The sequence below is a fragment of the Sus scrofa genome, chromosome 1 (assembly GCF_054392235.1).
Source record: "Sus scrofa isolate SSC_HxYL_T2T_F1_AM1 chromosome 1, Sscrofa_HxYL_maternal_Yorkshire_Landrace_v2.0, whole genome shotgun sequence".
Lineage (NCBI taxonomy): Eukaryota > Metazoa > Chordata > Mammalia > Artiodactyla > Suidae > Sus > Sus scrofa.
Window position 1 is genome coordinate 12085642 of NC_139383.1, and position 16286 is coordinate 12101927.

Here is a 16286-nt window from a genome sequence, read left to right on the forward strand (position 1 = left end):
CAAAAATGATTAGAATTAAATAATCCTTATAAAGATGTGATTAAAGGTAGCTATTCCTGGGCTAATGAGGAACCAAGGTAATGTTGAAAACTCCATATTTTTTTTAACCATAAACTATTATTTAAGAATTGATACTTACATTAATGGATTCGATCTGTCCAAACTCTTCAAACAGGTTAGTTAAGTCCTGCTGTGTTGCCTTCTTGTCTACCTGACCAACCCACAGAGTAGTACTGCACACTGTCAAGACAGAAGAGACAAAAGGCCTAAATCACATGGACAGTTACTTCTTTCAAGCAGCTGGGGAAAAGGCACTAGTAACAATAATAAATTAAAATTAAGATCGTGTATTTTAAAAAAATTTTTTTTTCTTTTTGGCTGCACACTCGGCATATGGAAGTTCCCAGGCCAGAAATCAAATCTGAGCCACAGCTGTGGCAACGCTGGATCCTTACCCACTGTGCTGGCCAGGGATTAAACCTGAGCTGCCAGAGACAATGCTGGTTCCTTAACTCACTTTGCCACAGCGAGAACGCCTAAAATACTTGACATTTTTATTTGTTATGTTTAAAATCAACTAAAATACCAAGTACCCAATTCACACCTATGCCAAGTCAACTTCTCGCATTATCACATATTCTCAAGTGTGGCAGCATACATGAATCACCTGTGTATATCTGAGTCTCACTCTAAAACATGATGCAAGGTAGAGTATGGCCATTTTGGGAACTGGGAATTTTAAAATTCTGTAGGTAATTCTAATGTGCAATAAAGTTTCAAAGCCACTTTTAACTGAAATCCTATTTGTGCATCTTAAATTATCTCTCTGTGCTAGAATGATTAAGTGATGTTTCTCCCTAATCAACAGTAAAATATAAAAACAGCATCATATCCTTAAGAATAATTTGCATGGAGATACACAAAAGAAAAGGCTGGAGCCGAACTCCTTAATTTGCTATCATGTAACACTTGGGGATACTTCAGGGTCAGAAGCCACTTCCCTTTAATAAATGAACGCTACACCTAAGACATCTCGCCGACTTCTGGTTGCACTATTCGTGCCTCCATAAACATCTCCTTTTCCTGAAGACACTTTAAAAATATGTACAGCTGACATTTGCAGAGTTGTAAGATAAATAGATTTATGTTAACGTCATAAAAAAATTATTTTCCAGCTTTTGCATTATATTTTATCTACAACAGAGGCTAGAGCAGGCTTTATTCTAGAGCTAATTCAGCCCACACTACGATGTGACCATTCCAAGATCTCTACCAAATGTGGGTTTCAATTAGGTCTCTCTGCTTTGGCTGCTCAGAACCTGAATGCCTTCTAGACCTGCGTGAGCTTTTAGGAATCATTAACAGATCCCTAGAAATCGTTTTTTTCCTGCTATTTGTTCTCTGTCTTATGTAGTCTCACCCTATGCATACATAACTTAATATTCAACCAAAGTCTCAAAGGGCAATTGTATTAGTTTTCTTTTTCTGCTGTAATGAAACACCACAAACCTATTACTAAGAATCATTTAGGAAGAATTTGGCACTAATTATAACTTATTTTCCTGTACCTCACATGCCTACCAAGTCAACTCTCCCCTAGGTCTTCCTCAAAACAAATTCCCATTACTACAAATTTGTTCTAACCATGCATTATAGATTGAGAAACATAAGGGAGGGAAATAGGAATCTCTCCTTCAATACTGATACAGTTCGTAATTAGCCTTAAACATAGTAATTATTCTTACAGACCTGGTGTTCATTAATTCATTACGACACTGTGCACAGAAGTCATGTGCCCATTAACAGACACAACCTAGTCTACTTTATAAATCAATATTTAAGCTGTATTTTCTAAATGGTATTAAAAAAAAAAAAAAAAGGCAACTCTCAATGACTTTAGTATCTGAGTAGAAACTGCTATTCCTTTTTCTTTTCTCCCCTATCACATTACAGAGACCGAAAATAAAATTACTCACTTACCAAAACTGTTTTCAACTCTTTAGTCTGAGAACGAAGAGACTTTGCAGCAGATAACTACTTTCTTAATATTTACTGAAACCAAAGTTTGGTAAAAGTACGTCACTCACCACTTAATGTTTTGGACCGAATTGGCGGTAACCCCTTTTTCTGCCGTTCCTTCTCCCTTTCTCTAGCTCTTCTTTCACTGGAGTATGAACGTGACGATTTCCTCTTTCTTTCTCTAGAACGGGAGCGCGATCGCTTTCTGTGTTTCCGCTTTCGAGAACCAGATCGCGACCTAGACCTTCGTTTTCTTGGTGATCTATAAAAATAATCTTATTTTACTTCCAATGGCAATGTTATTTTTCTATCAAATTTCTCAAACTTTTAGGTGGGGGGGGTTAATTCTTAAGAAATGTTTAAATACAATCAAATATCAAACATGCATTTTCTGAAATCTATATACTGCTTAGGTCCACCCTAGTCACAGATGTTTGTCTGCAATGATTCTTACTGAATCTGGGTGACTATTCGCAACCACGAGGAAAAAAAAGATGAGATTCCAGTAAGGGTCTCACTTTTGCTTAGCATCTTCCAATTCATTTTTCAAACAAGGGCCAAGAACAGGAATGATAAAGACCAAAGAAAATAAACAAACAAAAAAGATCTTTTAGGTGATAAAGATGTTAACAGGTTTTAAATTAAAAACCACAGAATGTTTTTACCAGAACATTAGTTCACTATATAATACTGTTTACAAGTTCTCAATTTCTAAAATCTCATTGTTCTTGACTTATTACAATATAAGATGATACTGAAACACTGTTTCTTTTTTCCTGTCAAGCATATGCCATTGAACTTGTTTTGCAATACTTAGTAAGGAGGTGCTGCTACGACAATGATGTTTTTGGCACTAACACTGTAAAATTCAATGAAGTGAGGGCAGTTTGGAAAAAGATGAAGTGACATGCTCTCATTTGCAAGAGGTAAATACAAGTTTAGTTTTTGAACCACAAAAGGAATGACTAAAAATGTCATTGAAGATACTGCCCCTCTTTCAGCATTTATTGTTCAGATTTTCAGGGGTATTCATTTGTAGAAAATAGGGCACAGAAGTGTTAAAGGTTAATGACTACATTTTAAGACAGTTTATGACAAAACAATATATATGTGCACCAAAGAAATTTATCAGGTTAAGAAAAAGGCACCTTCAACTCAAAATTGAATAAGCATGTACACTGATGTACCTTATGAGCCAGGGTGAAAAGCCCACAAAGAAAACCATTTCTAGGACGTTGTATAATAGTTTAATATGGTTAATGTTTATAAAAACATTTTTGGTATTAATGAGGGAATGGAATGTAAGAAATACAATGAAATTTCTAACACTATTCCTCTAGCTTGATTTAAGTGTTCAGAGGCAATAATAGTCTAGCCTGGGTATTATCATTTTATTATTAACAGAAATCAGGTATAACTGAAAATCTAAGTCTTAAAATACTGCTGTGACTCACATAAATTATTCAAATAAATGGCCACAACTATATGCAATTAAAAACATTAACAAATATTTTGCTTTCGAAGTTCTGAATTATGGTCCTTCTGACAGAATATGATGCACTCTCAGAAAAACATTTCCTTTAATCCTGATGCAAAGAAATAAAGGACAGCAAAAAAAAAAAAAAGAAAGCCAACATTTTAAAAGTTCACACATAGCTATTTAAGTAACACTGTAGAACCTTGAACGAGATCGTGAATGTGTTCTTGATCTTGAACGAACAGCCACCTTCTTTGCTTCTTGTTCGAAGCTCTCCTCTTCCACTCCATCTTGCCCTTCATCTATATCCATATCCTTGAAAGTCAAAAGAAGAGCAAACAAAATGCCTGGTTGAGATTCCATATATACTGGTAATTCTGCCTTAAAAATATTTTCCAGAGTTCCCGCTGCAGCTCAGCAGTAACGAAACCAAGTAGTATCCATGAGGACACGGGTTCAATCCTAGCCTCGCTCCTTGGGTTAAAGGATCTGGCACTGCTGTGAGCAGTGATGTAGGTTACAGATGTGGCTCAGATCCCTCACTGCTGTGGTGTAGGCCCGCAGCAAGCTCGACCCCTAGCCTGAGAATTTCCACACGCTGCAGGTGCAGCCCTAAAAAAAAAAAAAGAAAAAGAAAAAAATCACCACAGTAACACTAAAAGGTTAGAGTGTGAAGCTTAATGTGGGGGGGAAACCATTCAACTTGACATTATTTTACACATAAAAAAAATGCTACACAAAATAAAAATTACTCTATTTATATTTTCTCTGTAATCAATTTAAAAAATTTATGACCCAGAAAAATATTTATTTTTTACCTGTTGCTGAATATCTATGGAATCATCTAAATTTGCTTCAGGTTCAAGGAAATGCTGCTGACTGCTTCCTTGTGATGGTGACGCAGAATGCTCCGACCCAAATGTTCCTTCTTGACTATCCTGAGGAGTTGCCTATTGAGAACGTAGATGAACACACAAACATTAGGAAATAATATTACAAATGAAAATTTAAACATGCAAACATCGCAATTAAATTTCTGAAAAGAAGCCAAACACCTAAAGAAATCCTGTATTACATCTTTTATGATCAATCTAAAATGACACTTTTGTATAAATTCAAGTTTACTTAAAACACCTCACAAAAGGCAGACAGAGACTGTAATACTAGAATAAAATGGTAATATCAAGTAGGTCTCAAAACAATTTTTATTGCGGCAAATATACACTATCAAGAATAAAGGGAATGTATCACAAATGATGAATACACAACCAAGTTACACACTGCATGTGCAGAAGGAAAACAAAGCTCAAATTCCAATATCAAAAACACTAATCTAAAAAAACAGTTCTCAACTTGGGCCTTTCCCCACCTGCATTTCTAGGAAATCACAAAACAATATTAGGAAGTACTCGGACATGTAAAACATTTTAGAAAGTCTAATAAACATGGGGCCTAATTATAGAAACTAAAATTTGAATTTTTTTTTACCCCTGGGATTAGAATTACAAGTTGATATACTGACACTGCTTACATGATTCTCATCAGTATGAACCTGATCAGCAGTGACATATATTATGGCGTTAACTAAAACTGAGAAGCTGATTATCATGAAAAAATGACTCCCTAGTTAAACATGACTAAGACATGCTCACAGGTGTTGAAGATTAATAAAAAGAATTCCTGGTAGTGCAGAATTCCTGGGAGTACACAAGTTGGGAACGACTGGACTAATTATCAAAGAAGAGCAATTCAAAACTGCTACAAACTCTGTGATTGTGAACCTAATTCCGAATGGGTCTATCTATAAAAGAAATATAACCAATATTGTTGATTACGGACAACAATATTGTATTATTAACTTCAAAGTTGCTAAGGGGTTAAATCTTAATTGTCCCCACCACCAAAAAAAGATAATTATTTGACATATTAAGGTGTTAGCTAACACTACAGAGGCAGTCATACTGCAATATATAATTGTATCAGATCAATATGTTGTACACCTTAAATCTATATCATGTTATATGTCAATTAAATTAATAAAAATTAAGAGTTAAAAAGAGCATTAAATAATTGTTCCAAGTGTCTTAATTTATGATAGGTTTCCCAAGGACAAATAACATTTTCAAGGTTTAGAATTAAAAGAATTAGAAGACCTCAATTAGTTAAATCCTTGCTCTATTCCACAGAATTGACCAAAAAGTTGGTAAATGAGTATAGTCATTGACAACAAATCAAAATGTCTTAGTTTTAAGCACGTTTCTGGCCTATGCCTTTAAAATTGTACAATAAAGGAGTTCCTGCTGTGGTGTAACGGGATTGGCCGGGTCTCGGCAATGCTGACATGTAGGTTTGATTCCCTGGGCCAGGTGAAGGTGAAGGCTCTGGCGTTGTTCTATCTGTGGCATAGGTCTCAACTGCAGCTTGGATCTGATCCCTGGCCCAGGAACACCATATGCCCCGGGGTGCAGACCTCCCCATGAAAAAGGAAAAAAATGATACAATAAAAATAAAATTCTTAACAACACAGCAAACTACTTTTCACTTGCATCCTGAGCCTTACTGTCTGGCTCTACTTCAAGACTCACACGCCCTTCCCATCCCTTACTTCTTAGCTCCCCACTCACCTAAGCACCCTACCTACCATCCACCCCATTTGTTTTTCATCTCTGACTTCTATTTAATGGTCGGTCAACCCTTGGTATAACCAACAGAATCCACTGCAACCACACTGCAACCAATTTTCACTTCTGAGTCTCTTTTTTGAGGAGTTTTACCTATTTTGAAAAGGTTGCAATTCCTGACTTTTATTCTTTCTTAGAGGTCTTACAAAAAAGAAAGAGAAAATTTATTTTCAAAATTCAACTAAGGAGTTCCCGTCGTGGCGCAGTGGTTAACAAATCCGACTAGGAACCATGAGGTCGCGGGTTCGGTCCCTGCCCTTGCGCAGTGGGTTAAGGATCTGGCGTTGCCGTGAGCTGTGGTATAGGTTACAGACGCGGCTCGGATCCCGAATTGCTGTAGGCTGGTGGCTATGGCTCCGACTGGACCTGGGAACCTCCATATGCCGGGGGAATGGCCCGAGAAATGGCAAAAAGACAAAAAAAAAAAAAAAAAAAAAAAAAAAATCTCTAACAGTATTTTCATCCAATTAGTCATTCAACAGGAAGGACTTCATCTTACAGTGTTTTGGAAACAAGAGCCTGCATTGTTATGTTTTATTAAAAGAACATGTGACACGAATTTTACTGACACGAAAAGGTTTGCTCTATTTCAACTATATTAAAATTCCTAATTGGCTTTTCCCCATCCCTACAGTCTCGCTTTTAAATTATTTGTAAGATGCGTAAAATATTTTTTTAAAAAAACAGTAACAAAAAGAATCCACAGGAACCAAGTGGCAACTGACTTTTTTTTTTCCTGATATACTAGTATACATCCTGGTATATACACATCTCTAGTTTCTGCAATAATGTCTTCATGCAAAGCATCAATGAAAACATTGGGAAAAAACAGAAGGATAACAGCAGCTGACAAAGACTTCTTCAAAGGTTGGATTAACGTTCAATGTGACATTTTGATCAGTTATAAATCTACTTTCCTCATTTTTTTTCTCTGTTAAGTAGCAGGAAAGGCTTTGTCAAAAACCTTACTGACGAGTTCCCATGGTGGCTCAGCGGAAATGAATGTGACTAGTATTCATGAGGACACAGGTTCAATCCCTGGCCTCGCTCAGTGGGTTAAGGACCCAGCGTTGCCCTGAGCTGAGGTGTAGGTCACAGATGCAGCTCGGATCTGGCATTGCTGTGATTGTGGCATAGGCCCAGCAGCTACAGCTCTGATTCGACCCCTAGCCTAGGAACCTCCATATGCCATAAGTATGGCCTAAAAAGGACAAAAAAAAAAGACAAGGTACATAATTCCATTGTCATTAATTCCAGGTATAAGTTCCAACATTCAAATACTATTAATATCCATTTTATATTTACTATTTGCACAAAAAGGACAAGTTCAGACCCTAGCAGCGTCTAAGGTTTGCTATTCCTTCTAAATTAACCCTTCCCTCTTCCACCTTGCCATAGACCCTCTCTTACACCTCGATTACAGAAACTAGGATTCTGCCTCGTGTTCATACAGATGTGTACACTCTATTGGAAAAGAGGTTACCTGAGGCCAGATGCTTCTCTGTTCATCTCTGTATGTCTAACAATGCACTGCTCATACTTTGGGATGTTATTTCATATAAACAAGTGTTTAAAATAAAAGTTTCAGCTACACATAAAATAATAGAGTATCTTAAGACTGATATACATCAGTGGCATACTTTAATATTAGATTTTCATTTCAATAAGCTTCAATTTCCTACAGTGTAAAATGAGATTCAAAATGCCTACCTCATAAGCATTAAATGTAACCATGCTGAATAAAAGTTCTTGAAGCATACTAGGAGCCTAATTAAAGGCAGTAATCTATTTTGTCATTATCATCATTAACATAGCAAAATTATCATTACCTTGCTTGACAGGAAATTTAGAGGAAAGAAAATTTAGAGGAAAGAAAATTATAATATTGAAACATCACCTGTCTTCTATTCTGTAATTCTGGTACACTAAAATTAATTTCTATAACGTTCTCAATGGATATATAAGTTGCCAGAACACATTTTGATTATAGACAAAAAAAACCCCAAAACTATAAAAGTCCTAAAAAGACTGATCTTCTTAGTATAAATAAAGAAAAATCGCCATAGTTTAGCAAAAACAAATGATCCCAACAGCAATAACTCTGAAAACCACAAGATGGGGCTATAAACCTTTTGAGGCTGTTGTTGTTCCAGAAGTTGCTGTCTTAGATGTTCAAGGTTTTGCTGCTGTAGCTGTTCTGCTATCTGATGAAAAATGGAATTGTTCACAGATTCTGAAACATGAGAACTAAAAGGAAAAACAAGCAGAAGTGTATTTTAAAATCCAACAAACATAACATGAAATAACTGAATATTCAAAAAGAACACCCCAAAATGCCAATTAAATGAAACACTCTACTACAATGTTTACTTCTGAAATATTAACACAGAAAACAGACTACCTCAGAACATTAATATGTTGAAATCGAAATATACTCAACAGTGTTTCAAGAGATGGATACCATGTTAGAGATACTCTGATAAAGACTTGATATTACTGTCTCATGCTATCAAATACTATATATATAAATTAGTACTTATTACATTAGAGCACTTTAAGAAAATCTCAATAAAATACTTATAAAAACAGTTAAATGTACTTAAACACTGTCACTCTAACACCTTTAACTATGAGACAGTGGGGAAAATGGTCTATCAATCAGTATACGTGAAATCTACAATCGTAACTGATCACACACTTTACAAAACTAATCTGTTCTCTTTAGAAAAACATTCACATTATTAGGTATGTTAACAGAAACTGTTTAGGTAAGAGTAAATAATAATTGAACTATACTCTGGGAAATTCACACCTGGAATACACCTGGAATTCTGGGTGCCACAAGGTAAGACATGAACAAAAAAGAGGGCATCCCAAAAGGGACAATCAGGATGGTGAGAAGTCTTGAAACAGTTGAAAAAAAGTGTACTTCATCTGGAGCAAATAAACCTAAGGGGAAGAATGATACCTATCTTCAAATACTGAATGGCTATGTCTCAAAAGATAATGGAATAAATTTGTTTCCTTGCTTCAGAAAGCAAAATGGATCAGTGTGAAGAAAGCAAATCAAACAGAATTCAGTAACAAAAGATGACACAGTATTAACAATTACTTAACTTCTTATCATAGAAGGTTATTAAAACAATGGATAAATATCCCATCAGGACTGTTAAAGCAGATTCTTACATTGATCCAGACACAGATCTATATGATCTCAACTACAATTCATAATCTAAAACGTTAGTTTTTTCAAGAATTTTTAATCAAAACATGTATCTCGAGTTCCCGTCGTGGCGCAGTGGTTAACGAATCCCACTAGGAACCATGAGGTTGCGGGTTCGGTCCCTGCCCTTGCTCGGTGGGTTAAGGATGCGGCGTTGCCGTGAGCTGTGGTGTAGGTTGCAGACGCGGCTCGAATCTCGCATTGCTGTGGCTCTGGCGTAGGACGGCGGCTACAGCTCCGATTGGACCCCTAGCCTGGGAACCTCCATATGCCGCAGGAGCAGCCCAAGAAATAGCAAAAAGACAAAAATAAATAAATAAATAAATAAAAAAGTATCTGCATATTATATAAATAATTTTAATAAATTATCACGATATAGAAAATAACCTGAATTTATCACAGCATATATTTGCATTTTATGTATTTTATAAATTATCACAATATAGAAAATAACTTCTGAAACAAGATTCCCAGGGGCTTTTCCCATTCATTAGCCCCTTCCTATTCTCCCACCTGATACCCCTAACTCCCCAAAATCCTCCTTCCAGTCCTCTCATCAACCCTCACAGAACCTAGGGCCCTGCAGAACTGTTTGGGGGCAAGGGGACCACTCATTTAAATAAAAACATACACTCCATTTCTTTAAAAAACACAGTTTCTACAACTCTACTCCTTACTTCTAGTTAGTCTAATATACTCCTAGAATTTATTATACTTCCCAGAAGTGGCCACAGGCACCAGAAGCAAGTTTCTTTCCTATTACTACAAATACTCCTACAACTAAGATAAATAAAAGCCTAATATAGAAAATATCACAATTAGACTCTCAACACATCAGTTTTCCAATAAAGAATTTTGACACATCCCAACTATTTGAAAAATTCTTAGAAAGAGCAAAAATAACATAGGGAGGCAACAAGCAGCAATTCTACCATCTTTCTGCAATGTTGGGAGCTCAGGAGCCTAAATAGTAACTCAACTTATTGGAAGTCCCACTTAGTAGCTCAGATGGCAATGTTCCAGTCAAGATTTATAAAGGTAACAGAAAAAAGTTATGGTTTATAAAGAAAATATAACGACTCTTACAGTTGAGAAGTTGGAATTTCCTTTTTGGGTTCTTCACTATGCTCAGAATCTTCCCCAAAATCAAACCTATCCATCAACTTCTAAGTGAAAAAAAAAAAGAAACAAATTTAAAAGTGCTTCACAAAAGCTGAAGTTACAAATGCTATTTTGGAGGTCAATGACATCCTATTAATTTATCTCTATCATTTAACACATATTTCATATCATTTTATGTTACATGATAATAAAGCATTTTATTTGAGTGTATCTTTACTTTTTCCTTTAAAGCATTTTGACAGACACTGCCTTATGAAGCAAAACACCATTATACAAAGCATAAATACCAACATCTAATTTGAAAGAGAAGATTAGGATTAAAATAATTAAGTATTTTGTCCATGGTAACAAAGACTGATAATAAACATCCAGAACTATATATAATCAATAGATTTATTACTAGCACAGTTCTCTTAGAATGCTCCAATGATTTCTAATTGATCAATTTAAAGACTTTTTTGGAAGCTGAGGACTAAAAAAGTCTAAGTAATAATTTAATAAATCAATATATTTCTATTAAAAATAACAGGAGCAGAAATAAAAATAATATGGATAACATTTCCAAGGTACTATAATAGTCCCATAATTAGCAGTAATACTGAGGATATCACACAATAAGTTAAACCAAAAAGATTTTCAGTGGTTAAGGAATCCGACTAAGAACCATGAGGTTGAGGGTTTGATCTCTGGCCTCACTCAGTGGCTTAAGGATCCGGCGTTGCCGTGAGCTGTGGTGTAGGTCAGAGACAAGGCTCAGATCCCATGTTGTTGTGGCTCTGGCGTAGGGGGAGGGCTCCAGCTCTGACTGGACCCCTAGCCTGGGAACCTCCATATGACCATATGACACAGGAGCGGCCCTAGAAAAGACCAAAAAAATAAAATAAAATAAAATTTCAACTTTAAAAACATCATTCTTCATGGTTAGACATCATTTATTATACTGTACAATACTGTAACAACTTGTAGAGAAGCTTTTCTTTGAACTTACACATACTTTACAATTTTAATTTTAGCAGGTTAAAATTATAATGCAGGGACTTCCCACTGTGATGCTGTGGGTTAAGAATCTGACTACAGCAACCTCAGTCACTGCAGAGATGCGGGTTCAATCCCTGACCTGGTGCGATGGGTTAAAGGAAACAGCACTGTTGCAGCTATGGCCATTAAAAAATACATATATAATGTATTTATACATATATAATTACAGGACAGACACCACAATTAATATATAATTCTTCACATACAACTGTTATCTTAACATCTACCTTGTTAAAAGACACGCCCTGTTCTAAGGGATTAAGAGTGTTGGCTGCTGCAGCTGCTGCCGTAAGCTGTGCTGTAAGAGCCTGCAGCTGGACCACAAGACCAGCATCCAGGGCTTGCAGGATGGAAGGCTGAGGCTTCTGCTGTTGGATCTGTAAAGTCTGTATTAACTGCTGAAGCTGTGAGGGGGAGAAAAACAAAATTATTACAAACATGTACTGGGTTTTATCCATAAGAATGCCAATCTAAAACTTTTAAGTCAATAAAATCTATTGTTCTACAGACTAGAGACCAAGAAAATAGATACACTAACTCAAAACAATGTTTTTTAAAAAAGTCTTTTTTGTGTGCCGTATCTAACAGTTCTTAACAATTCTGTCTTGCTTCTGGAAAGTCAGGGAACTTTAAACAAAATAAAATGATGATACTCTGACAAAGACATAAAACAATCCTGGTTCCCCTACTCACCCTCCTTCTTAACAAATAGAAACCATAAGAAGATCCTGAAGATATTTCAGTTAAGAAACCCTACAAACATTCTAGTAATTAATACTTTTCTATTTAAGATCTAAACCTAGGTCAAACCTGAAAATTATCAGTTTGAATAGAAAAATAAAAACAGGAAAGCTACTGATAAACAAACAAGACATTTGTAGTCTTAATAAAGTTCAAGGTACAGTGAGAGAAGGTACAAACAAAATGGAAGATGACAGTAAGTGAAACAATTTCATGCCTGTCTAAAACAGCAACATTAAGAAACAAACTGGTCTTTACCTAGTAAATATTTACTTCAAACTCCTATGTGACAGCAAAGAAAATACAAAAATATATAACAGCTGAGTTACTGCACTGAAGAAGATCCAGAACAGACAAGGATGAATGAATGAAGGAGGGAAGAGGGAGAAGAAAGCAAAGAAATGTCTCACTTCTCCTTTATACACTTTCACTGCTCTTTCTGACATCCCTGTCCCCCCGACCCCCAGCGCTGTTATTCTTTCAGCCACCCAGGTTCAAGCCACTTGCAGCTTGCTTCTTTCTCTACTCTGACTTCATAGCTCATAAATTACTGGTTTCTTGGGGGCTTTTTTTGGGGGGCGGGGGGGGCCTGTGTCCATGGCACATAGAAATTCCCAGGTCAGGGATCAAACCCTTGCCTCAGCAATGATATCAGATCCTTAAGCTGCTGAGCCACCGGGGAATTCCCATGGTATCTTCTTGATTCTTTATAGTATTCTTTTGGGAAAATCCATTCTCCCACCAAAAGTTTTTTTTTTTAACAGATGTCTTTTAAAATGACATTGGCTTTATGAATTAATTTCAAAATATCATTATCTCAAAAATTAGTAATTCTATAACTTAACCTAATATCCAATTCAGTTTCCCCAACTGCCCCAAAAATGTAGAAAATGGATGCAATCTAAGACTATAATTGAATTGAAATGGTTTTTACATTTTTACATTATTAGAATGGTTCCTTTTTTGGGATGGAGGGGATTGTCCTTTTAGAAAGTCCACAACCTTACTATTTTTCATATATTCATTACTTCTTGTAATTATTGTTATTAAAACAAAAATCCTCCTTATTTCTAGATTTCTTTCCTCTCTCATCCTTCAAGTACTATTCAGATCATGTGACTTCAACATAAAACTCTCTGGCAATTCCCCACTGCTTAGGACATGAGTCCCTTATTTCTTGGCCAGCCATTTATGTCTTTAGGAACCCAAGTCCCACAATTAGGTCTACCATTTGAACTTTGTCACTAGTAACTGACATGCACAGGTCAACTTACCCGCCAGACAACTCAATTATAAAATATCTTTTCTATATCCAACGCTGTTATTATGCCTCTAGACATGATTCATTCCACAAAAATATACTGAATAGCTGCCATAAGCTAGACACTGGATATACACCAGTGAGCGAAACAAAAATCCTTGCCCTTGTATAGCATACATTCCAGTGGGAAGAGACAGAGAAGGAACAAAACGAAACGAGTAAGTTACATAAGGTATGACGTGCCAAGGAAGGAAGAGGGGTGACAGAGAAAGGGAGTAGAGGGGATGAAAGGTAGTCTGCAGCTTCAAATAGCTGTTTGAAGCCCTTATTGAGGTAACATTTTAGAAAAGACTTACAACAGGTCGAAACGTGTGACTATATGGGGGAAGACAGTTGAGGGAGTTTTATTGCACAGATCACAATTAATCTGGCTTTTAAAGGATAGGTTAAAAAAAATGCTGAGGAGGAGTTCCTGTTGTGGCGCAGTGGTTAACGAATCTGACTGAGAACCATGAGGTTGCGGGTTTGGTCCCTGGCCTGGCGTTGCCGTGAGCTGTGGTTCAGGTTGCAGATGTGGCTCGGATCCTGCGTTGCTGTGGCTCTGGTGTAGACCGGTGGCTACAGCTCCAATTTGACCCCTAGCCTGGGAAACTCCATATGCCACGGGAGTGGCCCAAGAAATGGCAAAAAGACCAAAAAAAAAAAAAAAAAAAAAATGCTAAGGAAAGACTATCCTCATATTTTGCCTTGACAAGCTCCCTTTCAAGGCTCAATTCAACTGCCACTTTTTCAAAGATGCCTTCTCTTGGCTACTCTAATTCTGACCCCTTTCCCCAAGCCTAGTCACTCTAAAGATTTACCCTCCTTTAAGTCCTATCACCATCTAAATAATGTTTTATACTTCTTCATTGTCTGTCTCCCCTAAGACAGAAGGATACTTTTTCTAAGGTAGAAGACCTCCCTGGAATAACTGGAATAACAATAGCACCTAATAATGTTTGGCATAAACTATGCACTAAATCAATATTTTGGTGTAGAATGAATTACTTGTAAAATAATCTTTAATGACATAAAAGTGTCTATGATGCATTACTAGGTGAAAAAAAAGCAAGTCACAAAGTCCTATATGCAGAGGGATCATTTTTACACAATAAACACATACTCTTTGGGTGGTACATAATGAAACAACACATTAGGAAAATAATGAGTTCTAAATCATTGCAGGCATAACGAAAGTTGCTCACCTGTTGGCCTTGAGGACTCTGTAAGATCTGAGCTACAGCTGCAAGTGTATCTGTATTTGTTATCTGAGATACCCACGGATCAGGTAAACCTTGGACCACATTGGCTGGAGTAACAGGTGTCACAGGAGTTCCTTTTAGAAAAGACATCGAACCCACCCCAATAAATATGTAAGTAAATAAATAAGACTTGAAAAGGCAGAGAGAGCTGTTCTGTCACTTTTATAAAATATCTACAAATTTATACACATTAATTTTATTGTCTTCATTCCGAGAAACTATTACAGAATTAGGTACACTTAAAAACAAACAAACAAACAAACAACCCAAACCCACCAAAACGAGCTAACTGTACTTCCACACTTGTTCTCAACTGAGCTGCAACTTTAAAGGAGCTTACAACACTTGAAGTCATTAATAATCTTACTAAAAAAGAAAATTTGATGATATAAGGAAATACTCAAAATGCAATCTTTGATGAAAAATGTCAACAAATATAATTCTTGGACTACGATAAAAAAAATTTCAAATGTCACTGAAATATCTTTAAAAAAAATTGGAGTTCCCGTCATGGCTCAGCAGTTAATGAAACTGACTAGTATCCATCAGGACACAGGTTCAATCCCTGGCATCGCTCAGTGGGTTAAGGATCAGCATTGCTGTAAGCTGTGGTGTAGGTCACAGACACAGCTCGAATCCCATGTCGCTGTGGTTGTGTCGCAGGCTGGCAGCTGTAGCTCCAATTTGACACCTAGCCTGGGAACTTCCATATGCCTTGGGTGTGGCCCTAAAAAGACAAAATAAATAAATAAAAATTAAAAAATAAAAATAAAAATTCATGTTTTTGAGCTTATTACTAAAAATTCTTAGCTCCATTAAATAAATTTTTTCAGGGTTCTCTATAAATATTAAGTACCCTCAGTTTACTGTAAATATCAAGTTGATTTATGCAAGTTTAAAAGATTACCGACAGTTTGAATAAGGAAAAACCCAACTGACGTACCAATTTCTCAAGCTGGTTCTGTTTCTAGGGATTTAAAAAACTTAGCTTTTTAATTTTTAGAAAAGAATTCCATGAAGTTCCCACTGTGGCACAGTGGAAACAAACTGACTAGTACCCATGAGGATGCGGGTTTGATTCCTGGGCTTGCTTAGTGAGTGAAGGATCTAGCGTTGCCATGAGCTGTGGTGTAGGTCACAGACACATCTTGGATCCCATGTTGCTGAGGCATGGGCCAGCAGCTGCAGCTCTGATTTGACCCCTAGCCTGGGAACTTCCATATGCCGCAAGTGCGGCCCTAAAAAGCAAAAAATGAAAAAAGAAAGGAATTACATAGAAATATAATTTCTGATTTTACTTTTCCTTCAAATTACATTTCCTTTCACTTACCTAATGCTAGACAAATTCTCCTGCACTGTCAAATTATTATTTCACATATGAATAATAACCTGAAAAGTGTAAGAAGAATACGCAGAAAACAAT

At 36.3% G+C, this 16286-nt stretch overlaps 1 protein-coding gene across 20 annotated transcripts in view; it reads right to left on the bottom strand.

Annotated features, from left to right (window-relative positions):
• Positions 1-16286, bottom strand: part of SCAF8 (SR-related CTD associated factor 8) — a 233395-nt gene that overhangs the window by 167689 nt on the left and 49420 nt on the right. For 13 of the 20 annotated variants that reach the window (XR_014844295.1, XR_014844296.1, XR_014844297.1 and 10 more), the window contains 8 exons: positions 14807-14937; positions 11788-11964; positions 10487-10566; positions 8307-8424; positions 4315-4446; positions 3699-3811; positions 2088-2281; positions 140-240 (listed from right to left, as the gene is read on the bottom strand). Coding sequence is in view for 16 of the 20 variants with exons in the window: in XM_085023291.1 (XP_084879417.1) it covers positions 140-240; positions 2088-2281; positions 3699-3811; positions 4315-4446; positions 8307-8424; positions 10487-10566; positions 11788-11964; positions 14807-14937 (1046 nt within the window). In the remaining 4 variants the exon portion in view is untranslated. The remainder of the gene's footprint in view (positions 1-139; positions 241-2087; positions 2282-3698; positions 3812-4314; positions 4447-8306; positions 8425-10486; positions 10567-11787; positions 11965-14806; positions 14938-16286) is intronic. The other 7 variants (XM_085023387.1, XM_021072026.2, XM_085023350.1 and 4 more) reach the window with 1 other exon arrangement.